The 27,624-nt window shown below is 44.5% G+C and overlaps 1 protein-coding gene and 1 long non-coding RNA gene across 3 annotated transcripts in view; one reads left to right on the top strand and one right to left on the bottom strand.

Annotated features, from left to right (window-relative positions):
• Positions 1–27,624, bottom strand: part of LOC308582341 — a 117,713-nt gene that overhangs the window by 34,017 nt on the left and 56,072 nt on the right. The window lies entirely within an intron of this gene.
• Positions 29–27,486, top strand: IFIH1 (interferon induced with helicase C domain 1). Of its 2 annotated transcripts, none has more exons than XM_081207295.1 (16): positions 29–70; positions 5,864–6,020; positions 7,406–7,552; positions 8,848–8,931; positions 12,090–12,313; positions 14,362–14,572; positions 15,218–15,435; positions 16,978–17,094; positions 18,389–18,512; positions 18,627–18,857; positions 20,156–20,412; positions 21,819–21,968; positions 23,323–23,484; positions 25,767–25,957; positions 26,617–26,710; positions 26,817–27,486. In XM_081207295.1, exons 1-16 carry the CDS (start codon positions 44–46, stop codon positions 27,000–27,002), a joined length of 2,580 nt encoding a protein of 859 aa, XP_081063421.1. In that variant the 5' UTR covers positions 29–43; the 3' UTR covers positions 27,003–27,486. The 2 variants fall into 2 exon arrangements, with proteins under 2 accessions (XP_081063421.1, XP_081063420.1); XM_081207294.1 differs by lacking the exon at positions 29–70 and adding an exon at positions 3,092–3,836.

Raw genomic sequence — 27,624 nt, 5'->3', positions numbered from 1 at the left:
CAATCAATCTCCTTTATTGGCATAGAAAAAGTGCATTGTATACATGGATCAGAACACAGCACGAAACATGGTAGGAGATACTTTAGATACACTGTGAGGGACGAAAATGGCTCTTAGGACCCATGGTGATGTAATTTCATAGTGTCATTTAAAAATCCTGCCATGTTCTCCACAACGTCATTACTACAATTGTTCAGCAGATAAGACACCCTGGGAGAGTCAGTGCGATAAATCCCCTGCTTCAATAAAGGAGCCAAATACTTATATTTTTTGCATAAAATGGGCAATAAAATAAAACGTGTGATGGATTTGACCTGTTTGTACCACAAGGGCAGCATCTTTCAGAGTATGGGATTTTCGAGAATCTACCTTGCAAAACTGCAGTTGGCAAGACGTTAAATCTTGCGAGGGCAAGAGCTCTGCGTAGATGGGGATTGTAAAGCTGGTATAAATATAGAGTGTCCTGGCCAAATGAGGGTGGAGTTCCCAACTCCAATGGGGAACAGGTTTTTTTGGCTGCACTGCAAAGGGTTTGGAATTCAATCTCTAGGATTCTGCACTTGATTGTCTGGAGTGCTATCAATTGTGGGAGCATATGCAGCAAGTCAAGTGATAGGCCACACCTTCCGATTTTGCTTTCAATGCCTGCTAGCCATTTACCACCTTCGTTTTAAAATCCATAAAGAGGGAAAATAAAAATGTGAAATGCCAGATGCACTTATTATCATGGAGATTGCCAGTCACTTGTATTTTTGTTTTCTTAGAAACGATACTTCCCTTCTTACTGTGAATCTGAAACCTAAAGAAGGCTGCTTTGATAAAATCCCCTTCAGCACTAGCTCAAGTTCACACACTTGAATTAGAGACAGGGATTTATTTATTTTTACTTTATTTTGTAAAAGCGCTCTTACAAGCAGATTCTAAGCATGTTTATTCCAAAGCAGTCTCACTTCATTCAACAGGATTCACTTCCAAGTGTGCACACAACTGGTGCCATTTTGGCTGAAAACACCACAAAGATTTCAACCTTTGTTATTTTGTGGGTGGGATTTAGTCACATACCAGCAAATTTATGTTGTACAACTGAAGTACATTCAGCACCCTTCCTGGTACCACAAACCCACTTTTCAAAACGGGTTGGGGGGAGAGAGAGAGAGAGACTCTGGGTGTTAAGAAAAGTTATGGAGAAATGTGTTGGAAAGTGTGGTTTGACAATTGCTTAACATTACACTGAAATTTCCAGACAGCCCACTTACTGAGCATTGGTAGAGTGTGCCTGGGAGTTTCTAGAAACTAAGCAACATTTGTGATTTTTTAAATGGATAATTTGTGTGTGTGGACCTGCCACGCTAAAAAGCATCCATTTTGATTTGTTTGCAGGGAGGTTAAACAGTCAGTGTGTCAGGCAAGTCTTCCCTGAGTGCATTTTCCCTGAACATTCCTGCAAAAAATCCTCTCTTTTTTGGTGTGTGTGTAAATGGAATTGTTCTGCAATAATAATAATGATAATAATAATAATAATAAAATTTTATTTCTATCCCGCCCTCTGCAGCCAAAGCCAGGCTCAGAGCGGCTAACAACAGTAAAATAATACAACATTCTAAAATCATTTCATTATAAAATTAATTCAAATCAGATTAATGGCAACCATTGGGCTAGAGTTCTGTGAGGATTGCCAAAGAAGGGGGTCAGGCTGTGCCCTGGCCAAAGGCCTGGTGGAACAGCTTCATCTTGCAGGCCCTGCAGAAAGATGTGAAGTCCCGCAGGGCCCTAGTCTCTTGTGACAGAGCGTTCCACCAGATTGGAGCCACAGCCGAAAAAGCCCTGGCTCTGGTTGAGGCCAGCCTAATCTCTCTGTGGCCCGGGACCTCCAAGATGTTTTTGTTTGAAGACCGTAAGTTCCTCTGTGGGACATACCAGGAGAGACAGTCCTGTAGGTACGAGGGTCCTATGCCGTATAGGGCTTAAAAAGTTAAAACCAGCACCTTAAACCTGATCCTGTACTCCACCAGGAGCCAGTGCAGCTGGTATAGCACCGGGTGAATGTGATCTCGCAGCGAGGACCCCGTAAGGAGTCTCGCTGCAGCATTCTGCACCCGCTGGAGTTTCTGGGTCAGTCTCAAGGGCAGCCCCACGTAGAGAGAGTTACATTAATCCAGTAGTAGATAGGTAGCCGTGTTGGTCTGCCATAGTCAAAATAAAAAAATTCCTTCCAGTAGCACCTTAAAGACCAACTAAGTTAGTTCTTGGTATGAGCTTTGGTATGAGCTTGGTATGAGCTTTCGTGTGCATGCATGCAGATGTGTATCTGAAGAAGTGTGCATGCACACGAAAGCTCATACCAAGAACTAACTTAGTTGGTCTTTAAGGTGCTACTGGAAGGAATTTTTTTATTTTTACATTAATCCAGTTGGAGGTGACTGTCGCGTGGATCACAGTGGCTAGGTCAGGGCGAGAGAGGTAAGGAGCCAACTTGGAGGAGATGAAAAAATGCCGCCATTGTTATAGCTGCAATCTGCGCCTTCATGGAAAGGGAGGTGTCAAAGATTACACCCAAACTCTTAACAGATGGTGCTGGCACTAATTGCACCCCCGCAAGAGATGGGAGTTGCCCCCCCCAATCCCATATCTTCCGACCCAGCCAAAGGACCTGTCTTCGAAGGATTTAACTTCAACCGGCTCCCACTTACCCATCCAGCCATATCCAAGTGCTTCAAAACAGCTTTACTTACCAGGCATGTGATTGAATCTCGCCAGAAAATAGAGACAGTCAAGAAACCCCTATTGCGTAACCTGCCAGTAAACAAATCTGAATGAACGCTCAATAAACAAACCCCCTGGAAGTGACCCTTGAGCCAAACTGGATGCAGCAGGGACGGGAACCTGCGATCCTGGACATTTTGCACTCCAGTCATGCCTCGGTATTGGCCATCCTAGCTGGGAGCGGGGCATGGGGGTACAACCACCCCTGGTGGAGACAGACACAGGTCCCCCCCCCCCACATTCCTTGCGAAGGATTGCGTGGGTTGATTGGGACGGCGGATCGCCGTGGTTGCGTCCTTTGTGCTGCGAGGAAAGCACGGGAAAGCGAAACTCGCCTGCAGGAAAAAGCCGACCAGCGTTTGGAAACCGAGCACCAGGCGAGAATAGAAACCGAAAGTGCCATGTCCTATAAGAAGCGGCCGGCGGAGTCGCCTAGCCCAGTGGCAAACGAAGCAATCGGTAAGAACGGAGTATTGCTCCTGCCTCCAGGAAAAGACAAAACTTCCAAGAGCAACGAGAGAGATCGCTTGGCTTTAGCTTTGTCTTTTTGAGCAACAGCCACGATCGCCCTTCCCCACGTGCAGACGGGGCGGTCCTCCTGGCCGAGCGAAGAGACCCTGGACGGCAGAATGGAAGCGGCGGCCCCCTCCCGCGACGAGGCCATCCTGTACCTGATCTGCTGCTTCAGAGGGCGGATCAAGAGCAACATGCGCGTGGCCCCCGTGCTGGACCAGATGCCCTCTTTGCCCCACGAGGAGAAGGACGTCATCCGAGCCGTGGCGGAGCGCCACGGGGACGTGGAAGCGGCCGAGCAGCTCCTGCGCGCCCTGGAGAAGGACCGCCGCCCGCCGGGCCTCTGCCAGGAATTCTTCGAGGCGCTGTCGAGGGGCGGCTTCAGCGCCGCCGACTACGTGGACCCCAGCATGAGCGAGCTGCCCTCGCCTTCCCTCGAGGCCATGGACGACACGGGCAAGTTCCTGGTGAACTTGTTCTCCAGGACTCTCGTGGAGAAGCTGAGAGCCACGCAGGTAGCCGATAACTGCCGGCTTTTTACCTTCGAGGACGTGGAGCGGGTAGGTAACGCTTCCTGAAACAATTCGTCCGTGATCCAACCCCCCTCCCACTCAAGAGAGAGAGAGAGAGGGGTATTTGGGTATATATCATAGGATCACAGAATTGCAGAGCTGGAAGGAACCATGGGGGTCTAGTCTAACCCCCTGAAGTGCAGGAATCTTTTGCCCAAAGTGGGGCTTGAACCCTGAGATCAAGAGTCTCACGTTCTATACTGACTGAGCTCTCTCTCTCATCCATTCACATGTTTAGGGTAAGGTTAGAGGGCCCATCCCCACATTAAGATCAGGTTAAAGGTAAAGGGACCCCTAACCATTAGGTCCAGTCGTGGCTGACTCGGGGGTTGCGGCGCTCATCTCGCTTTATTGGCCGCGGGAGCTGGCGTACATGTGGGAGCTGGCATGACTAAGCCACTTCTGGCGAACCAGAGCAGCGCACGGAAACGCTGTTTACCTTCCCGCTGGAGTGGTACCTATTTATCTACTTGCACTTTGATGTGCTTTCGAACTGCTAGGTGGGCAGGAGCAGGGACTGAGCAACGGGAGCTCACCCCATCGCAGGGATTCGAACCGCCGACCTTCTGATCAGCAAGTCCCAGGCTCTGTGGTTTAACCCACAGCGCCACCCATGTCACTTTAAACATTCATTGTCAAGGGGATTTATTCGTTCATGGTGGTGGGGGTTGTACTTGCTTTTATTGTGCGTTTTGTGCTTTCACCTTGTATTTTTATGTTGTGAACCACCCTGAGATTTACAGGTTGAAGGGCGGTATAATTAATTAACTAACTAACTAACAAACAAACCATTCTGCGGAATCGACTGGCTAAAGGCTTTCCTTGGACTGCACCACTCGAAGCTGGTGGTGGCAGGGTGGAATTGCAGGTTTGATTGCTACCTAGTGTTGCTGTGTTGTTTTTCCATACAGTCGTACCTTGGAAGTCAAACGGAATTTGTTCTGGAAGTCCATTTGACTTCCAAAACTTTCGGAAACCAAAGCGTGGCTTCTGATTGGCTGCAGGAAGTTTCTGCAGCCAATCGGAAGCCCCGTCGGATGTTCAGGTTCCAAAGAACGTTTGCAAACCGGAACAGTCACTTCCCGGTTAGCAGTGTTCAGGAACCAAAACATTTGACTCTCAAGGTATTCGAGAGCCAAGGTACGACTGTATTTGGGAAATAGGCATTCTGCAGACAAATATTCAGGGCAGTCTGTCTTCTGACAAGTTATTTTTCTACATGGAAGGATTCTTCCCCACCGGCACTGAACATTCTGTCCCCATCGTAGTCCTGGAATAGTACAGCACAGGAAAAGCTTTACATTTTGATTCACACTCAGAAACACTCCATTTCTCACAGGTAGCTTGAATAATGGGTGTGACAAGTTCCTTTCCCAGAAGAAACTGTGAGTGTGAAATGCATCGTTACTGGTCCAGGTTGTGCTGTTGCCCACGGAAATTGCATTTTTGAAAATACAGGACTTATGAGCCCCTTTCTCACTAATGGTTATACCAGCCTGGGGTCCTCCATATGATATGGACTACAACTCCCACCAGCCCCAGGCACTGCGGCCATTCTTGCCAGAGTTGATGGGAACCGCAGTACAAAGGAGCAAGAGAGGACCAAACTATGGAAGGCTGGTTTGCACACACCAAGCTTCCCATGGAAATACTTTAAATTCAGTATTTTCTCTGCAGAGCAATAAAGGAACCTGTTTTATAGGTACAGTCGTACCTTGGTTCTTGAACACCTTGGTACTCGGACGTTTTGGCTCCCGAACGCCGCAAACCTGAAAGTGAGTGTTCGGTTTGCGAATGTTTTTCGGAAGCTGAACGTCCAACGCGGCTTTAGCTTGAGTGCAGGAAGCTCCTGCAGCCAACTGGAAGCTGCGCCTTGGTTTGCGAATGGTTTCAGGAGTTGAACGTACTTCCGGAACGGATTAACTTCGACAACCAAGGTATGACTGTACTATGATACATCTTACAGAAGTACCAGTGTAAGTATTCCTTCCCTCCTCCCTTTTCTTTTAACCCAGATCAGAGCCGAAAATGCAGCAACAGGGAATGCAGCAGCAGTGAGGGTGCTGCTGAGCAGAGTAGTGCAGAAGAAAGAGTGGCTGTCGCCGTTTCTGCAGGCCCTGCGTGACTCTGGGCATGAAGATGCCGCAGATATCCTAAGTGGACATAAAGAGGGTAAGAAAAATGATCTTATAGTTTTGAAAAGGTATAGTTCTTAGCCTGCCCGTTGTACATGAAGGGTCTGCAGTTGCTCTGGGGAAAGAGAAACATAGGTCTTGCCCACACTTAACCTTTCTCTTGCACTTTCCAGACTCGGTCTGCACTTGAAAGGTCTGTGTCCAAGCCCCCATTCCTTTCTCTCTCTTTTTGTTCCGAAGTTTTCCCTGTAAAAACACACTCCTTAAAGCTGAATTGGAGCAAATGGGAACCCAGAGAAAACTCAAATTGGCACTTGCTCCGATTGAGCGCCAAAGAGCAGATTTTTGCGTGGAAAGCTCTCGCGCAAAAAAGGAGAGCATTTGGACACAGAGCTTTAAAGTATTGACTTCTGTCTGGAAAGAGCGGGCAGAAGGTGTGAATAAGCACATGCTGGGAACTGCATATGTGTAAATTTTGACATGAAAGCTGCAGTCCAATGTACGTACACATCACATGTTAAAAATTGTTGAACTCTGTTAAACGTACTTCTGAGGAGATGTGCACAGGAACGTGCTGAAAGCAACAATATAAAGCACGCTTATACAATTTTAAGCAGTTGTGGAATCCTGGGAACAGCTGCCCAAGATGGTAGACTAAGACATGACTTTACCTGATTTTTGGCATGACAGATCCAAACTCAAAAATTACACCATCCATTTAAACATCACAGTATGTATTGGTTTCTAAAAATCCCAGGCAGCACCAGGCACTTCCCACTAGTGCTTAATAAAACTCATTAAATACATTTAAGAAGCAAACAAACATGCCTACTCTCCCTCCTACAGCACCTTGGTCTGAATTCACCTTGGGGAAAACGTTAGAAGATCTGGGCACAGCTCTTCCAACACCTTGCTTCAAATTTGAGTTTAAAACGTGACATTGGTCTACCTTATGGTTTATCTCCCTGCCTTGTTGTGTCCCCACATTGTCTGTTTTGCTCGCCTGCCTATGGGGGCTGATCTCCGATGTTGCTAAATAACATTTTATTTCGTAGTAGATAGGTAGCCGTGTTGGTCTGCCATAGTCAAAATAAAAAAAAATTCCTTCCAGTAGCACCTAAAAGACCAACTAAGTTAGTTCTTGGTATGAGCTTTCGTGTGCATGCACACTTCTTCAGATACACTGAAACAGAAGTTGCCAGATCCTTCTATATAGTGAGAAGGTGGGGAGGGGTGTTACTCAGAAGGGTGGTGGGAATGGGAGGTAGGCAGATAGCTGAGAGAGCCTGTTGACGACTCTTAACGACTGTAATAGGTCTTATAGGAAAAGGCAAGGGGTGAGAAGGTGAGAAATGGTTTAGTTATGTATAGTGAGATAAGAATCCAATGTCTTAAAATGCCAATTTTATTTCGTGTGAACAGAGCAAATAGTCAACGGGATGCCTGCAGGTGAGACTATGGGCACTGAGGAACCTCAGGTACCTGAGAATCCAAAGCTGTTGGGGAGCAGCTTCACCCATGAGGAAAATGCCTCAGAAGAATCGTGTGGAGGGAGTTCTGCAGTTTCAGGTAACCTGTCAGCTCGGCTTTTTAAAACAAAGCTTATTTATTTACCATATTTTTCACTCTATAAGACGCACCCGACCATAAAACGCACCTAGTTTTAGAGGAGGAGAACAAGAAAAAATAATTCTCTCCCTCTCTGCGCAGCGCCCCTTCAGCGAAGCGGGAGGAGAAACGGAGCCCCTTCCATTTCTCCTCCCACTTCGCTGAAGGGGCGCAGCGCAGAGAGGGAAAGCTGTGCAGCACCTCTCCAGCGAAGCGAAGCCAGGAGAGCAAGAGGGGTCGGTGCGCACCAATCCCTCTTGCTCTCCTGGCTTCAGGGATAGCCACTGAAGCCATGGAGCCTGCATTCGCTCCATAAGATGCACAAACATTTCCCCTTCCTTTTTAGGAGGGGAAAAGTGCATCTTATAGAGTGAAAAATACGGTACTTGGTTGCAGCATGGGAGCTGCCCTGTAGTGGAGCTCCCAAAGCACATTAAAACATATTGGGTGGAATTGTGGTCCTCAAGCTGCAAAAGGTTCCCCACCTGTCCTTAAAAATTGTGGTGCTAGGAGCTTTTTGCTCATGTCCAGACTCCTTAATACTCCCCCCCCCCAGTGGGTCCACCCACACTGCAACACAGGAGAGAATTAATAGATCTCAGCTTAGCATGCCCAGGTTTTCACTCCATCTTTATGGCAACTGTGCTCTGTCTGGTTCAGGAGCCAAAACCTATCAGGATGGCGACATTTGTTTTCAGACTTGCTCTCTTGCACTCTTTTTGTAAGCTCATCATTGACCAGTAGGTGGCACCCTTAGCAATTCGTTGTTAGGAAAGTGTGGTTGCTTTATTGCACAATTTGATGCATGTTTACTCAGAGGCAAGCCCTACAGTGGCAAATAATGCTTACCCCCTAGTAAAATGTGCTTAGGATTGCATCTTAGGCAAACATTTCCTTGCATTAATAGCTTGTGTAGTCTGAGCAGGTCGCATTGTGACCTGTGTTTAATTCTAGATATGGCATTCAAGGTTGTGCCCCAAGTATTAAGCAAGAATTTTAGAGCTGGTAAATCTAATCAGACAAGGGCACTATAAGCATTTTGAACACATGGAAAGGTTCAGGTTTGCTTCAGCTGATGCATCTAAGATGGCCTGAGCTGTGTGGACAGCACATTCCTCTCTCTAGGTGCTTTGCTGAAAATGAGATTAGAGGGAGACCGTTCTGGTCTATCAAAATGTGAAGCACGTTAACCTATGATAGAAGTAACTGCATATCACAAAATATTTACACCCTCATTTCTGAATTGTGTCTGCCAGATTCTGACGTCAGTTTGCTGGATGCAAGCGTCAGTGATGTGAGCGAGAGTGTTGGGCGGTGCATCCTCGCCAGCGGTGATTCAGGTCTGACTTTCTCCACGGAGCTCTATTTAAAATGCGAAACATTTACACTATCTGTTGAGGGATGATATTCTTGAAACGACTGTTTCAGGATATTTAGCCTAGATTTAAAACTACTTAATTTTATTTAATGATGACTATTGAGTCTTTTATATGTTTTCTGTGTCTAATATGTCTGGAATACCAATGTTTTATGGATTCCGCCCCCCCCCCCCTTTTCCTTGCTTTTTTATGATTTTACTGTCTAAATTATGCCGACAAAGGCTGGATGAGTGAGCATTTAAGCCACATCATTGTAGGCTGTCGAGGTAGAAACTGTGGCATTCTTCTGTCTAGCGTTGTGAGCAAAATCTATCAAAATGAATACGTGAGATCAGAACTGCTTGAGGGTCAGAGAGAAAGAGAGTGTGGATTCTGTTTCTCCTTCCTGCTGCTTGATGGAATGGTGGATTTTCCCTCCTTTCCCTGTTGTGCAGGAAACAAGAGGTCCGAGACCAGACGACCATCTTCCTCTTAGCACTGTTTTGTACCAATAGGGAAGGGCAGCACCCAGCCATTGGCCCAAAGCCCAGTGGCTGATGGCAGGCAGCTTGTTTGCTCTTCCCAGTAAGGAGCCCATCGCAAGCGCCAGCTGCCCTGTGGGTTGCATTCGAAAGGCGCTCTTAACCTAGAGGATGTTTATAGCAGGCTTGGAGGAAAGCTGTAATTTGGGCAGCAGGGTGCGCGTGTTCTTCCCTCCCAACTCAAGACGTAAAGTTGTAAATATTTGTGTGCAACATCCAAAGCCTTGGAGACAGACAGGATGCAAATATCAATTTAAGGAAGGGCAATTTGTAATTCAGCACAGCTCTTAGGATCCTTCAGTTTCTTGGATGAATTAATGTTATTAATACTTAGTAGTTCTGTTTGTATTGGGCCCACCCAATTTATTTGATAAATTAATATCCCTTCCTCCCAGGGTGCTAGACTAGATGGGCCATGGGCCGGATCCAGCAGGCCCATCTTAGGTCCCTTTGGTTAGAGTGTTGGAAATAAGACCCAGGAGGCCAGACTTCAAATCCCCACACGGTCATGAAGGTCCCTGGGTGACCAGTCACTCGCTCTCAACCAACCTCACAGGGTTGTTGTGCGGATAAAATGGGGAGGTGAATAGCCATTGTCAGGTGCTGTTGCGGTTGCTGGAGAGTAACCAGGCAGGACTCCGACCTGTGTTTTACAGGCTTTATTTTGGTGCAAAACTAATTACAGTGAAGAGTCCCAAAGCTCATGTCTGGCTCAATTGCTAGCAGAATCCGGGAGTGGTCTTTTTTTGTACCTCCCCCAACATAAAAGTTTCATTACCCCCAACCGTTTCCGCCCTTCTTTGCGCCTCAGACTACGTGCTTCCCTCCTCTCTGGCTTGCTCAGGAGCGGTGTTAAGGCTCTCACTAGCATCCTCTGCTCTTATCCACTGGTGGGGCTTTCCTCCTCGCCAGAAGAGGAACTGCTTCGCAAGATTTTTGGAGACTCCCCGTAACCCAACTGCCCTTCTATTTCTCGCCTCTGAGCCGATGGCAGTTCCCTGACAGCCATGTGTGCCGACTTGAGCTCTTTTGAGAAAAAGGTGGCATATAAATTCAATAAACAAATATTATCTCCCCTCCACCCTGTATATCTAATGATCAGAGACTGAATCAGGAGACCTAGAGGGAAGTGAACTAGGTGAAAATAACCCTCTTCTCTGCCTTAAGGCTTGCCTCACCCACTGTCCCCACGCTAGGCTTTTTCTCTGCAGAGAGTGGTAGTTGTACAGTGCTTTCTTAGATGCTAATTTTCCATTGCTCTCTTCTTCCACTTGGAGAGATTTCAATTAGCAGATCTTATCCAAGCTCAGTTGAGTTCTGTTTGCTTAGTTGGGCTTTCGGGAAAATTGCCCATAGAAAATGATGTGACGCTTCCTTTATACTGCTTACAAATATAACTTTATAGTGTTTTCTGTATGATTTGGCCACTAATGATGATACCATCAGAAAGAAGGTATCTTACAAATATCATCAGCTACTCTTTGAATTTTTTCCCTACCCTTTCAGTCTGTTTCCTTTGGCTCCATCCACTTAGCACAGGGGTAGGCAAAGTTTTTGTGGCTTGGGCCGGTTTACAGTCCCGCAGACGCCGCGGTGGGCCAAACGCTATTTCCGGTGGGGAGGAGGTGTGCACAGCTTCCCATTGGCTGCAGGAGCTTCCTGCAGCCAATGGGAAGCTGCCCAGCGTCACAGAAGGCGGTCCCCGCTCTGCTCCATGCTGGTTTAGCGCAGCGCACAGGAGCTGACTGAGCAAGCGGCGGGTGTCCATGGGCTGGTTAAATGACCCTCATTTAGGTTGCCGACCTCTGGTTTAGCATATCGTAAAATTTTGGCAGTAGGCTTTTTTGTGCTTTTCAATCCATATAGTGTCTTTTAAAATGCAGTTGTCTTTGTTTATTTGACCTCTCCCCCATAGGTCTCCAGAGTAAAACATATTATATGGTGAAACAGAAAACAATCCTGGCCCCTGAATATTATCATACGGATATAATTCTAGTCAGTAACAGGCCACATTCTTTTGACAAGATCATAAAACATCAAGCAGTCCTAAATTCAGTTGCTTTTACTATTGTTACTCATTAAATTGTATACCACTGAATGCAAAGATAAAAAATCATTAAAAAAATTGAATAACATGATTAGAATACAGAATAATATAAAAGACACCGTAATTAAAATGCACAATAGAACCACTTCATTAAAATGTTGAAATATGAACAACCATGATTAATATTTGAATTGCTCCTGCTCACCTGCCAAAAATTACCCTCATGTGGTTGGCTGGGCTTGTTTTGGATATGACCCTTGAGCTGAAAAAGGTTCCCACCTATGGTGTACAGGATTGGAGCCTTAAATTGTGCATCCCAAGAATGAATTGACACCAGCTGTGATGCCCAAAGGAAACTCTAGTAGCCCATCAGCCATATATTGTGGCCTGACAGGTGTTTGCACAAACATTTCTGCTGTTGTGGGGAGAAGGCAGGAGTTATCATTGGTCAAAAAACATGGGCGTCTCTGGCTTACACCTAAATCTGCATGGCGGAAATGATAGAGGAGTAGTAGAATGCTTTTCTATTTCTTGGTCTCTCTTACCTGCAGATGATGCTGAGGATGAAGAGACAAGAGCTTCACCAGAGCCAGAGCTGACTCTCAGAGACTACCAGATGGAGGTCGCCAAACCAGCCCTGGAAGGGAAGAATATTGTCCTTTGCCTCCCTACAGGCAGTGGCAAGACCCGAGTGGCCGTCTACATTGCCAAAAACCACTTGGATAAGAGAACGGAAGCCGGAGAGCATGCAAAAGTTATCGTGCTTGTCAACAAGGTACGCTGTCCAGAGGTTCTCAAACAGGGAAACAGGTCCCATGAACTACTAGTGGTCTGTGATGTTAGGAGGTCCTTAAAAAGTTTGCAAAACCGTCGAGGATATCTGTACCTGGCCCTGTGCTCGATGTACTTTTTTCTGACAGTTAAGATCGAGATTGTCTTTGAACCAGGGCTGGGTTATCAAACAGGCTAATAAGACCCTAATCCAGGTGTGGTGATCACACAGGGCCCCCGGACGTTTGACGGTCTATTGACCCTGTGCCACCACTGTGATTGCTTTCTTCGCTGCCACCACCCCGCTTCTCACGGGGACACACGGAGTCCAGACAGTTGTTAACATTAACAAATAATCAAGTTTATTTTAAAATGCAGGAACAAGCGTATGGTTTCATTTTATTTTTCTCTTGTCAGTTTCTTAATCTTAGTTCCTAACAACTCCAAACTGATTATTCCAACTATCTATCTGACTCAACCGAACAATTCCTCTAACTCTTTCTCACTATACAACTCTGCCAACCCACACCTAATCCTCCCTCTTCCTTCTTCACCTCCCAAACCTCAACTGACTTTCAAAACCTCCCACTCTAACTTTTACTCCCCCCTTGCATTCTCACTGGCCAATCACATCACACCCATTTTAACCCTTTCCTTATGACCCATCCTAGGAGGCAAACACCACATTAGGGTTTCCCAGTCTTGGGTCTCCCGCTGTTTTGGACTACAACTCCCATCATCCCTAGCTAGCAGGACCAGTGGTCAGAGATGATGAGAGTTGTAGTCCAAAAACAGCTGGAGACCCAAGGTTTGGAAACCCTGCCCCAGTCTTAAGGCCAATGATTTTCTTAAAAATGGTGTTGATGTGGCCTCTCCTTAAAGCATTACCAGAAAGTTGTAAAATTGTGCCTGCTCTTGGGTCTATAGAGCAAAAACAAATGCTTATTAAGCGGTACACCAAGGTGCCCAACAAAACTTCAAGCAGTCCAACGAGGTGGGGAGACAATTTTGAGAACCGCTATGCTATCTGCTTATGTGAGTCATGCAAGCACAAAACTGTAGGATGGCAGGCATTTGGTTCCAAAATAACGAAATCCTTCATTCTGAGCGGAAGCACAGTTCATATTCCTGCCTTGCAGGGGGTTGGACTAGATCAGGGGTCAGCAACCTTTTTCAGCCGTGGGCCGGTCCACTGTCCCTCAGACCTTGTGGGGGGCTGGACTATATTTTTGGGGGGAAATGAACGAATTCCTATACCCCACAAATAACCCAGAGATGCATTTTAAATAAAAGGACACTGTGATGGGATGATGAGCTGCTTGTGCGTAAAATCGTAGTCCCTCAGAGTTTGTGCAAGTCCACAAACCTCTGTCTGTGACGGAGCCCCTCAGACATGGCTGCTCTAGTCACTTGCAGATTCCGACAGTGGTTGCTTTCGGAATCGTTTCCAGCATAAAAGCTCCTTAACGGAAACACGTCTTCTGGACTCGCGGCGTGACAGTTTCCGGCGAGGAGTGGGTCTCCCTATGGGAGCTTCAGATACCTCCCCACTGTTCTCGCTGGACGTGTCCCTGTTTCCTCCCTCCTGCTCGCCTTCCCTCAGAGACCCACCTCTCCCCCCGCTAGTTCCTGCTTCAGCTGCTGAGTCTCTGCCAGCCTCCGTGAGCCCTTCCACCAGAGACCCACCTCTCCCCCTGCTGGTTCCTGCTTCCTCCGATGGCAGTTCCCTGACAGACACATTCTACTCATGTAAAAACACGCTGATTCCCGGACCGTCCGCTGGCCGGATTGAGAAGGCGATTGGGCGGGATCTGGCCCCCAGGCCTTAGGTTGCCTACACATGGACTAGATGATCTTCAGAATCCCTTCCAACTCTACAATTCTGTGATTCATGTTAGTGGGGTAAGCTTGCATAACCTTTGGCCAAAACTCCTTAGCATGCTTTGGATGCTATTGTGTAGTTCGCAAATGCGCAAAGAGTTGAAACAAAGGTCATTATTACAGTAGGGGCTTAGTTGTATCCTCAACTCTTGGCTGGAAACCTTTTCCTAGGTGCCATTGGTGGAACAGCATTTCCGGAAAGAATTTCACCCCTTCCTGAAGCACCGGTATCGCGTCATTGGGCTGAGCGGTGCCTCTCAGCTGAAAATTTCCTTCCCTGCAGTTGTCAGAGATTACGATGTCATTATCTGCACAGCTCAGATCCTTGAGAATGCATTGCAAAATGCAGACCAGGACGAAGAAGAGGGAGTTCAGTTAAAAGGTATTTATTGTGGATAACTGTGTGCCTGTTCGTGGTTCTGAGGCCCTAAACACATTTTGTTTGTGTGCCTTTAGAAACATGCTTAAAACAGACACTTAGATTTTGGAAGAAAAGAAGCCGCTAGGTCTCAAATTGGGACATGCTGCTTATGGAATACTTTAATAATCATCAATAACAATTTTATTATTTATACCCAGCCACTCTGGGAGGCTTCCAACACATAAAAACATAGTAAAAGGTCAAACATTAAAAACTTCCCACTACAGAACTGTCTTCAGATGTCTTATAAAAGTTGTGTAGTTCTTTATCTCCTTGTCATCTGATGGGAAGGCATTCCACAGGGAGGGCACCACTGCCAAGAAGGCCCTTTGCCTGGTTTCCTATAGCTTCACTTCTCCACTTTTTTCAAAAGAACCTCTGAGTAGACATGGTTAGGATTGTGCACTGTGCATTATGTCTCTCAGGGCCAAACTATGCAGACTGCCATTCTGGACTGGGTTTATTACAAGCAACCAGTTTTGTGTGTGTGTGTGTTCCGATGGAAATGGGTGCCCTAATCCCAAACAAAAGTTGTAATCCTTCCTGGGACTTTATGGTGAATGGCTGGTAAGACACCTTATTAAACAAATAAATGTTTTCCCTCAGAGTTCTCCCTGATCATCATTGATGAATGCCATCACACTCAGAAGGAAGCGGTGTATAACGGTATCATGCGCCAGTACTTAAAAGAGAAGAGGGACAATGAGAAGCGAAGGAAAGAGGGCAAGCAGTGTTCTCCACAAGCTCAGGTTCTGGGACTGACAGCTTCACCTGGTGTCGGAGGTGCGAAAAATGCGGCAAAGGCTGAGCAGCATATTTTGAAAGTAAGTCACCATAGACTTGGAAGGTCAAGTCTGGATCCAAACCAATGGGGGGGGGGGAGTGGGGCAGATTGATACAGAAAAATTCAATCTCATATTTTATGTCACAAAAATGCATCAAATAATATTTTTTTTGGCTTGATGCATGGCATAACTAATCAATATTATAATAGCAATCAAAAGAACCATTAAAGTTGGACGATAATAAGAATGTAATGACTTCGGTTTTAAAAAAGGGGTTTTTATCATTCTGCCCCACCTACGGGGCACTTTGATACGTTGGACGGGGCACTTTCATACAAAGCGTAAATTGTATGAGTATGATAATTATTTGCAAAAATTTAATGAAGAAACAATTTTTAATTGTGAGAGATCATAATCAGCCTTACGATTTGTTACTTAAAATCTAAATTACGTATCAAAACTAACAGTGTTTCACACACATCATAGACTTTACGGCAGGTTTTCTTAACAAAACATCAAAACTTAATGTTAATCTTTCCTCAAACACCTATCCATTAAAAAAAAGACAAACACAAGATCCTGGGTTTTCCCTGAGATATGACACATGGTAATCAGTCATATTATATTTAGAAATGACTTCGGCCACATATTAAACAACAGTTTTTCTTTTCAAATTTAATGAGTTTAGAGATTTCAGGCAAATTTGTATATTGGGGCACTTTTGTACACTAGCGGGGCACTTTTATATATATCAATGTGCCCCATGTCTTAGTGTATCAAAATGCCCCAACAGAAATTTTCAAAAAAACCTAACAATTATTAATAAAACCATTGAACTTATTTAAAAATCACGTGTAATCCTGATTGCTGAGTAGAATAACTTACCTTTGGTATTTTAAAATCTTAACTAAACGACGTAAAACAGTGTTGGAACACTTTTACATTTCACGTAATTTTTTAGTTGGCCGAACTAAAAACACACCTACTCTCGTCAAACATCAACAGCTAACTGGCGGGCAGCGCGGTTACAAGTGTTGTACTCACACATGTAAAGACACGTTTTAGTGATGTCGCGACACGATTAACATTTCTTGATATCGAAATATTGTTGGTGTATCAATGTGCCCCGCTTCCCCCTATATTGTTGAATTAGGATTTGACTGCTTTCTTTAATTTATTGTTGGTTGGTCTTGTTGCTGTTTTTATGGTTGGTTTTGTTGTTGTTTTTAAAAATCAGTCAATAACAACAACATTAATTTGCCTATTTGCAAAAGCAGAGATGGGAGGATTTGGAAAAGGCCAATTGCGAATGAGAAAACCAGAGGATGAGGAAGCCAGAAATCAAAGCCACAACCATAAATCTATATTTTGGATTGAGCAAAACATTGTTACTGAAGCCAAAAAACCCACTATGCATATATTTATTCATGGTTGGGCACCCTTATTAATCATTTGAGGTAGTGAAAGCTTAATTAGAAAATATATGTTAAGACTGATTTCATGGGGAGAAATGTTACGTCTTTAGGCAGCATTACTCACAAAATGCATGTGCCATGTCTGTTATAACCTTCCTGCTTCCAGATATGTGCCAATCTCGATGCAGATGGAATTATGACAGTTCAAGAACATGCCATACAGCTGAAGGATCAGGTGAAAGAACCCTCCAAGAAGTTTGAGATTGCAGACAACAAGAGAAAGGTATGGATTTTTGTTGAGGCTTTTTCTCGTTGAATTTCTTTCTTTCTTCTCTGCTTTTGCCTCTTCATAATAAATCTGGCGCTTCAGAAGCGAGCCCACCTTGAAGCAAGGCGCTTCATGGGCTATAGGATTCAATTTCGGGTCTATCCAAGTCTGCTTCTTTCTCTCTCCACCCCACCCCAGACGGAACCATCTAAGTATAACTTGTTTCCTTTTGGGCCAGAATTGAATTGGGTGGAATCTGAGGGCATGAATCCTGCCACATTTCAGATGGATAGCCATAGTGGTTTCCCCACAAGGACAGGCATCACAGTTTTAGAGTGGGTAAGAAAGGCATTCCCCCCTCGTGTGCATCCTCGGTCAAACAGCCACCACAACAAAGCAAGACGAAATAAGTGAACCTATGTTTCTGTGGGCCACAAAATAACAAGCAGGCATATGTATCCGTGGGCCACTGAAAACCATCCACAGTGGTACCTCAGGTTACATATGCTTCAGGTTACATACGCTTCAGGTTACACACTCTCCTAACCCAGAAATAGTGCTTCAGGTTAAGAACTTTGCTTCAGGATAAGAACAGAAATCGGGCTCCAGCGGCGCGGCGGCAGCAGGAAGCCCCATTAGCTAAAGTGGTGCTTCAGGTTAAGAACAGTTTCAGGTTAAGAACGGACCTCCGGAACAAATTAAGTACTTAACCTGAGGTATCACTGTAGGAGACTTTGTGTGACCTGCAATTTGTGTCCTTGCGTTATCATGGAAGCAAGATTTCATTTCAGCTGGAGGTTTCCATCTGTTTTGATATGCACACTATCAAAGAGAGAAGCAGGGGCGTCTTACCCATAGAGGCTAGTGGTGCAGGGCACCAAGTTCTGGAGGGCACCAGGGAAGAGGCAGAGGCTGGCATCAGCTCGCTGCCCTTGCCCGCCTCTGCCATGCCGCGCCGAAGCAGTGCCACGCCCGGAGCCTCCACGCACGAAGCGGCCAGCTGAGTCGGGAGGCGTCACGTCCAGCCTCCACCTCTTCCCCGACGCTTTCTCTGCACCTCTGTTGTATCCAGGCTGGCAACCTGGGGGCCATTTTCATGAGCTGCATAGGCATAACCATTCATTGCTTGATAATTGGCTTGCTGTGAAGTAATTGGGCCATTTTGTTCATGTCTAGGGGAGTATGTACTTGTTTATATAAATATTCTCTCTCGCTGATGTAAAACTGAAGGAATTCGTATCCCTTGTTGATGTTGGCAGAGTATCCCTTCCCTCATTACTGAGTGAGTGCCCATGTTTTTCATTTTTAGGATCCGTTCAGAGAGAAACTCATAAACATAATGACAGGGATCCAGACCTATTGTCAATTCAACCCAAGGGCTGAGTATGGATCTCAGACCTATGAACAGTGGGTGATTCAAGAGGAGAAGAAAGGTAACCATGTTTTTAAGTGTTTTGTAATGTTTTGCCATGTCGGTTGTCCAAGACTCTCCCAGACATCTGTCTGTTGGTTTGGTAAAATTTGTTTCCCCCGCCCCTCCTGCCTAGCTGCCAAAGAAGAACATCGCAAGCAGAGGGTCTGTGCAGAGCATTTGAAGAAATACAACGATGCCTTGATAATTAATGACACCATCCGAATGATTGATGCATATAATCATCTCAAAAGCTTCTACAAGGAAGAAAAGAGTAAGAAGAAGGCAGTGAATGAACACAACGAGGATCAGGCAGGAGCATCAAAACCAGATGAAACTGATGCATTTCTTATAGATTTGTTTTATGGTAAGCATGAGACCCTTGGCAAATTGCCATATATTCTTCCACTAACCTCTGTGCAAACGCAAATAAGAACCCAAATCCGACCATTGCTTATAGTTGGGTTACCCTACTCAGAAAATAGTAGCTTGAACATAGTGGCTGAGAGGGACACAGTGATGACATCAGAAGTTTACATCTGTGGGACTCCTTTTCTTTAGCATCCTAGGTGGTTGCGGGCTGGCTTTCACTTCCAGCAGAGATGGGAAGCCCAAATGTTGCTTGATTTACTGATCCCATTACCCTCGCCCAGCATCGCCAGTGGATGAAGGGAGTTCTCTGGAGCAGGAGCAGGTGTGGGTGCTTACATGACCTCCCATAACAGGAGTTGCTATGGTTTACTAGAAGAGAGAGGGGAAGAGGTGAACTCAGTATGGTGCAAATGCATGGACTGCAGTGCTGGATTGGTTCCACCAGAGCATTTGAACTGCACCAACCTTGCCACTGTCTCTCCCAGCAGCCACAGGAACTTCAGGGCCTGGAAGTCCCATACGGGTTGATGCCTGCCCCACTGACCACTGCCTTTCTGGAAGGCCATAGATTTCCCACCCATGGCTTACATAGTAAGGGGAATATCAGTTAAAGCACATCCTTGCCACATTTTCTCCTTAATTGTGATGCACATACACACCCTTTTTATTAAAGCTTAATTGTTCCTTAATTAGCAGTTTGCAGCTAATTGGTGTGATGGAGAAGCAGATTGAATGAATGAATGAATGAATTTATTAATACGGTCACAGACCAGCGTCGAGAAGCAGATTGATCAAGCAATAAAATGGCAGGACCAGATTCAGAAATTAGCATCTGACTGGTCTTGTCCATCAGCCTTTCTTTCTTTTTTCCATTGTTTGCTAATGAAATCTTCCAAGTTTCACTCAGTATCATTTATTGCTTATTTGGTGAATTGTATCCCACCTTTCTATCCAATGGTGCTCAAGGTGGTGACAAGTATGAAGCTTTTATTAAGTATGATGGGATTACTTACTTTTATTTTTGCACAGACTAAATATCTGTACTAGCATTTCTGTGATGCAACGAAGCCACTGTGATCCTATATTGAACGTTGGTATTTGCTATGTGCTATAGGCTATAAATCACATATACCCAACAGGTTACCCTCCAGAGGTTGTTGGACCCCCAACTCTGATCACCCCCAGCCAACATGGCCAAAGGTCTGGGCAGATGGGAGTTGTAGTCCAATAACACCTGGGGAGTGACAAGTTAGGTTCAGTGTTTTATTCATTTATGCCTGTTCGTTTTTATAGCGAAAGAGAAGGAGCTGAAGCAGTTAGCCAGTGAAGCAAAATACGAAAATGAAAAGCTGACCAAGCTGCGTAGAACATTAATGGAAGAATTCACAAAGACATCTGAGCCCAGAGGAATCATTTTCACAAAGACTCGGCAAAGTGCTGTTGCTCTCCATCAGTGGATTGAAGAGGACCCAAAATTTGAGGACGTTAAAGTGAAATCTCACTATCTTATTGGTGCCGGGCACAATAGTGAGTTTAAGCCCATGACTCAGGTAAAGAATGAAGGTTAAATATGATATCATATTTTTCTTTACCACGCAGTTGGTAAAGAAAAAGATTCAGTTGGTAAAGAAAAAGAAAACAGATTCTCTGATAGGTGGAGTAGGAATCCTTGCCTGTTCTTATCCTGACTATTTGATTTGGTGAGTACTTGAATAAACCCCAAGGAATAAGTGGTAATAAATTCAAAAAGTGATATTCTTGGAGAAAGTCATTTAAGATTAGCATCTTACTCGCTTCATTTTTCTCCTATAATCTGGTGTCACTACCAAAATATAGAGGGCAGCTCCTACAAGGATATGCCAAGCCTTTTGTTTATCATGTTCCTTCTGCCACAAACAAGCCCAAAATCCATTTTTTGTTTCCTCACTTTGTGCTTTTTCTATTTAAAAAGCAAGGTCAGCCAGAGCAGCAAAGAGAAGGAGTGTGACGTAACACGAGGGTTCAAGGAAGGCTGCCTCGTGGCCTACAAAGTCCCCTCAGGCCCAGAAGCTAAAATAGCACTCCCAGTAAAGAAGTGAGAAGATGCCAGGCAGTGCGACACTAGCACATTTTGTGCTAGGACCTCTAGCTGTGCAAGTAGCATCCTTGGCGAAGAAGTGCAAGGATGCCAGGGGAGGAGAAAATGCAGGAGGTGAGCAGTTCTTGCCCACCAAAGTCTACTCTAAGCCTGGAGAGATGGCCAATAAGAAGAATGCGGCGAGACTTGGGGAAGGGTCCTTTGGTTCTGACTCCTCCCTCTCGCCTATTATTGATGGGGGAAAGTGGCATTCACAGCTTTTCAGCGAATAAATAGATTCCAATGGAGAACATTCAGGATAGGTAGCTAGTTGGAAGAAAGGGCTGGAGATGCCACCATGCCTCCTCTGATTTATCCATTTCCAGCATTTAGTACCGAGAGGCTTGTTGTAGAAGGAAACCCAAAGAAAGGCCATGCAAATCTAGAGATGTTCCTCTAACATCTAAGCTATTCTAGAAAGAGGAAGATTCTACTTAGCACTTCCAAGCCGTCAAGTAGGGTGAAAGGACAGATGACCATGTTTAAGAGCAGATCTCATGTGAAATCTGCAAGAAGCCACTTGGAATTTTACTAGTATAGTATCTTTTTGAGGTGGGTTGTGTGTGAAACTGTATTTGTGTCTCCTGTCCATCAAAGCTAAAGCTGGACCCCCTACTGTAGAAGAACCAGTATTATCCATTCAAAGCTTTTGAGAAAGTTTATGCCCTGTGTTATGGTTGCTGAAAGTTGGGCTCCTTTGTAAATTGGTTCAGAAGCAATGTTGGGTATGTAAGCGCAGAAACCTTATGCGCAACTCACCAGACCCCCATGACTTGCTCATTAGCTGTCGAATGCATTTTTCCTTCCATTAATGAACATATTTGTGATGTGTTTCCACAGAATGAACAAAAGGAAGTCATTGAAAAATTTCGTGCTGGAAAAGTCACCCTCCTTATTGCTACTACTGTGGCAGAAGAAGGCCTGGATATCCCAGAATGTAACATAGTTATCCGCTATGGCCTTGTTACCAATGAAATAGCTATGATGCAGGTATTCCCCATATGTATGTTTAGATTTCTTTTCTCCCTGATCACCCTAGAGAGTATTATTAAAACAAAATACCGCCTAAAATCACTTTTTTAAAAAAGCAGCAGTATAATAACAGGTAAAAGCACATAATAATAATTTAATAATAATAATTTATTATTTATACCCCGCCCATCCGGCTGGGTTTAAGAGCAACTCAAACAAAAATTCATGGGGTTCAGGCACATGGAACAGCCCAATCTTACGGGTTTTTCTGTTTCATCTCCTGCAGAGAAAATGGCGTTCCATTCAGAAAATGCCCATTTTGTGCATGTATTTTACACAGATAAATACATTAGCAGGGTTTTAGGATTACTTGTAATTTTGTTATGAATGGACAATGGGTAATTTAAATGATTTTCAAAGTTAACAATGGACATTGCTAAATAATGAAACCAAGGAAGGGACGTGGGGAAGTCAATTTGTTTTGTACTATTTTGATTTTGTATTGATGTTGTTTTTATTTTTGTTTCGTTTTGGGGGAAAATTAATAAATTATTATCAGAAAATGCCCATTTTGGGGTTGCTGCCCTATGATGTTCTGTAGGGCAAGGGTGCCTTGAGTAGAATTTCCTCGGATGATTTATCTTACAGGTCTACACAGGTGCAGGCAGTCTTTCAGATAACCTGATCCCAAGTTATTTAGGACTTTATATGCTAACAATAAAGCCTTGAACAAGGCCAGGGAGCGGTGATTGGCAGCCGGCACAGTTCCTTTAGCACAGGTGTAATATGTGCACCTTTGTGGGCTTCCTTACAAGCCTTGGCCATAGGGCGTAGTTTGGTCTTTGGATTGCTTTAGAGCGGAAATTGGATAAATGTGGAAGATGTTCTTTGCTCAGAGTTATTATGCTTCTGAATCCAAGGTTCTAGAGCAGGGCTAGGCAACCTAAGGCCCGGGGGCCGGATGCAGCCCAATTGCCTTCTCAATCCGGCCCACGGATGGTCTGGGAATCAGCGTGTTTTTACATGAGTAGAATGTGTGCTTTTATTTAAAATGCATCTCTGGGTTATTTGTGGAGCATAGGAATTCGTTCATTTCCCCCCTAAAAATATAGTCCAGCCCACCACATGGTCTGAGGAACAGTGGACTGGCCCACGGCTGAAAAATGTTCTAGAGGGAGTCCTGTTGTCTTGTAGGTTTATTACTTGTAGGCTTTTGGTGAGCATCTTGCTAACCTGCTGGAAACGAGATTTGTAGCTTGGTCCAGGATCGCTGCTCACCCCTCGGAAGGCAGAAGACACACCCCGACTCCAGCTTGCATGTACACCTAAACGTGCCCTGTATTTATTTATCTATTTGCCTTGTCTGTTCCAGGCTCGTGGACGAGCTCGAGCGGACGAGAGCACCTATGTGCTTGTGGCGTCGGGGGAATCGGGAGCTGTGGAACGTGAAAGCGTCAACATGTTCCGTGAGAAAATGATGCACAAAGCAATCAAACGTGTCCAGGATATGCCCAGAGAAGAGTATAGACGTAAGGTAAATGGCCCGTACCGTAGCTAAGGCTGCTCTGGTTCTAAAAAGAGCAGCCAGGTTGGTCTTGAACTTGCAAAAGTATGTTGGGAGGGAGCCTCGTGGCTGCCCCTCCTTGCACATCACTGCCACATGCAGATCCTTTGGCAAGGAAGAGCCCCATCCACCCACCCTCCTTTATAAGGTTACAGACTCTGTTAACCCAGAAATAGTACCTCGGGTTAAGAACTTTGCTTCAGGATGAGAACAGAAATCGTGCTCCGGTGGCGCAGCTAAAGTGGTGCTTCAGGTTAAGAACAGACCTCCAGAACGAATTAAGTTCGTAACCCGAGGTACCACTGTACCAGCAACAGGTCACCTTCTCAAATACAGTGGTACCTCGGGTTACATATGCTTCAGGTTACATACGCTTCAGGTTGCAGACTTCACTAACCCAGAAATAGTACCTCGGGTTAATAACTTTGCTGCAGGATGAGAACAGAAATTGTGTTCCAGTGGCGCAGCTAAAGTGGTGCTTCAGGTTAAGAACAGTTTCAGGTTAAGAACAGACCTCCAGAACGAATTAAGTACTTAACCCGAGGTACCACTGTAAAGGCAAGTTCTGGGCTGATGTGTGAGGCCAGTGGATTGGGGATCTTTGCTCCCCCACTTCCCTAGAACTGACTGCTTCAGCTGGCATCAAATGGATCTGAGAGGACCAGATGGGTAAAAGAGTAAGAGGAGATCCGGAAAGATCTGTGGCCTTGCGCGTGAAGCCACCCAGTTTGCTTCATGGCCCCCGGGTCCTAGTCCGACACTCAAACCCCTCCTTTATAAAAGTTCACTTACTTTTACCAACCTATGATACAGGACAGCAACAAGATAAAGCTTTGAATGTGGGGCAGGGCAAATGGTGTGCAAAGCCTAAGTGGCGGTGTTACTATCAGTGCGGTGTTTCTCTTTATTTTACTTCAGTGGTTCTCTTAATCTTTGGCTGATTTATATTCCATAGAGAATATTGCCTGGCGCCTTCATTATACACCTTTAGGCGCCAGGAAAAGATGATGCTTTTTAAACAGGCCTTTGGCTCATCTGAATTACATCCTATGCCCTTTAAAAAAAAATTGGGGGGTGGCAACTATTGGGTTGTTGTTTTTATTTTCATTATGTATTTTGCGGTTTTATATCTTGATTTTATTCTGTGAACCACCTTGAGACCCCTGGGTATAGGGCGGTATAATAATAATAATAATAATAATAATAATAATAATAATAATGCCTTTTAAATGTGTCTGCAGGAAGAGAGAGCTATTGTTTTGCTGTCTTGTTTTACGTATTTACTTGTTTTTATCCTGTGTTTTATTCTGTGAGCTGCCTTGAGATCTTATGATGAAGGGTAGTATATAAATCTGATTTTATTATTATTTATTATTATTATTTATTAATCTTAGTGTATCTGCCCTATTTACATATAAAGTCTCAGGTGGGTATCTCATCTTGGCTCTGCTACAATGAGAATGCAAAGTTAAATGAGGCTGAGGGAAAGCCTTATACACAGATGGACCAGTTTAGTTTAGCCTTGAGAAAAGCAGATGGAGCGAATGTACCCACATATTTTTGGTTCAAACATTCTTAGTTGTAAAAAAATAGAAGGGTGCATTTTTTTCCCCTTTTTTAGTTTAAAATAATTGCATGTTACTAACGGCTTGTAGATTTGATGTTTTGTGATTGCTTGTATTATGTATGCTGCTGCTAATTTCTGTTTCAGATGTCATATTGTCTTAAATCTTTTATTTTGTGTTGGAACTTGCTTTGGGATTGCATCCATGGCGAAAAGCAGAGTCTACACATTTTAAAAATAAATAGAAATAAAATAGAACAATGTTAACCTGTAAAGCAGCCTAAGAATATGGAGGGAAAGGGAAGAGTCATTACCTGTTGTGGCAAATTATAAACTAAATAAGATAAATAGTAAGCCAATATAATATAAGTGGTTGTTTTAGTACTGTGGTTATTTGATTAATAGGCAGAAAAACAAGAGTGGTTTTTATTATTTATTTAGGGAAGCTTTTAATGTTTGATGTATTACTGTATTTTAATATTTGGTTGGAAGCCGCCCAGAGTGGCTAGGGAAGCCCAGCCAGATGGGTGGGGTATAAATAAGAAATTATTATTATTAATTATTATTAAATGCCTCTTGAATCGGTTTCCTAACATGAAGTGTTAGGTTCACCTCAGACTTGTGACTTCTTTTTTTGTGGGGGGGGGGGTAGGCTGATGACTTCATATGCACTTTGTTCCTTCATTAGATACGAGACTTTCAGCTGCAAAGCAAGATGGAGGCAAAAATGAAAGAAAGGAAAGAACAGTCAAAGAAATGCAAGGAACAACCATCCTTGATCAAGTTCCTCTGCAAAAACTGTACCAAGCTGACCTGTTCAGGAGAAGACATACAGGTCATTGAAGACATGCATCATGTCAGTGTCAAAACGGAATTTGCGTAAGTGTCCTGCTCAGGGCTCTTGGTAGAGAAGCCTTTGTAATTTATTATTTATACCCCGCCCATCTGGCTGAGTCTCCCCAGCCACTCTAGGTGGCTTACAATCAAGTGTTAAAAACAGTACAGCATTAAATATTAAAAACTTCCCTGAACAGGGCTGCCTTCAGATGTCTTTTAAAGATAGGATAGCTGCTTATTTCCTTCACATCTGAAGGGAGGGTGCTCCACAGGGTGGGCGCCACTACCGAGAAGGCCCTCTGCCTGCTTCCCTGTAACCTTACTTCTCGCAATGAGGGAACCGCCAGAAGGCCCTCGGCGCTGGATCTCAGTGTCCGGGCTGAACGATGGGGGTGGAGACGCTCCTTCAGGTATACTGGAACAAGGCCGTTTAGGGCTTTAAAGGTCAGCACCAACACTTTGAATTGTGCTCGGAAACGTACTGGGAGCCAATGCAGATCTCTCAGGACCGGTGTTATGTGGTCCCGGGGGCCACTCCCAGTCACCAGTCTTGCTTCTGCATTCTGGATTATTATTTAGGCAGCTGAGAGCAGGAGGAATGTCCAGAAGTGGAAAGGGGTGGAACACACCTTCCCTTGCCTCCCTGACCTTTCATTGCTGTGACCTGTATTATCCTAATTCTTACTTATCCATCATTTTAGGGACCTTTATATTAAAAGAGAAAACAAGACTCTGCAAGCAAAAGCAGCGGATTATCAAACCAATTGGGAAATTATCTGCAAAGATTGTGGACAAGTAAGTGTCTTGTTATGGGCTTGTAAATTTTGGTTGCCTTAATAATCAGCGATTGTTTTACTCAGTTGTCATCTTTTCCTTACGGATTCCTTCATTTATTTCCCAGGTTTGGGGAAATATGATGGTGTTCCGAGGCCTAGACCTGCCTTGCTTGCAAATAAAAAATTTTGTGGTTTCGTTCAACGACAAGAAAACTTCTGTCAAAAAGCTCTTCAAAAGATGGGGCGAGCTGCCCATCAAGTTTCCAGATTTCAGTTATGCGGATCATTGCATTTCCAGTGATGATGATTAAGAAGGCTTCAGAGAGAGAGAGACTAAGGCATGTGGAGATGCTAAGATTGAGCACTCAGGTTCTGAATAGGGAAAAGTTTACCTGAACATGTTTATGACTTGAGGACCACAGCACCAAGCAATGGCTTGTATGCATGGCAAGAGCTTTCTTTTCGCATCAAATGCTGAGTAGAGTCAGTTCATGCGTTCAGCTGTGAGTCACAGAGTGGGAAGGAATAGTTGCGTGATGCCCACACTTGTATAAATTAGCTCAACAATGTTGAATTGCCAAGTGCAGTTGAAAGCTTCTGGGGAGGGTCAATTTGCTTGGGAGTTTGCATTCGACCCTGCAGTGGCTGTCTAGGGTGGACCAACGTCATCAGACCATGTGGAGCCATGTCTCTAATCAGCAAACAGCATTAAATAAAACCCATGTTACCAATTATTCTATTGCCTAATACACAGCTGATGCTATATTCAAGTTCAATAAAAGCACATTTCCTAAATTGATTTGTGATCAAACTTTAACAAAAGAGGCAAAGTCTGCTGATGTTTTTCTGAATCTAGTGTCTTGTTTATGTTACAAATATATATGTATTTCAGCTACGAAATGTTTTGCACTTTAGTACTGGGCAGCTTGTTGC

This window comes from Podarcis bocagei, assembly GCF_964188305.1.
Source record: "Podarcis bocagei genome assembly, chromosome: 1".
NCBI classification, from domain to species: domain Eukaryota; kingdom Metazoa; phylum Chordata; class Lepidosauria; order Squamata; family Lacertidae; genus Podarcis; species Podarcis bocagei.
Note: the sequence above shows the minus strand (reverse complement) of the source record. Positions and strands in the feature narration are given on the sequence as shown.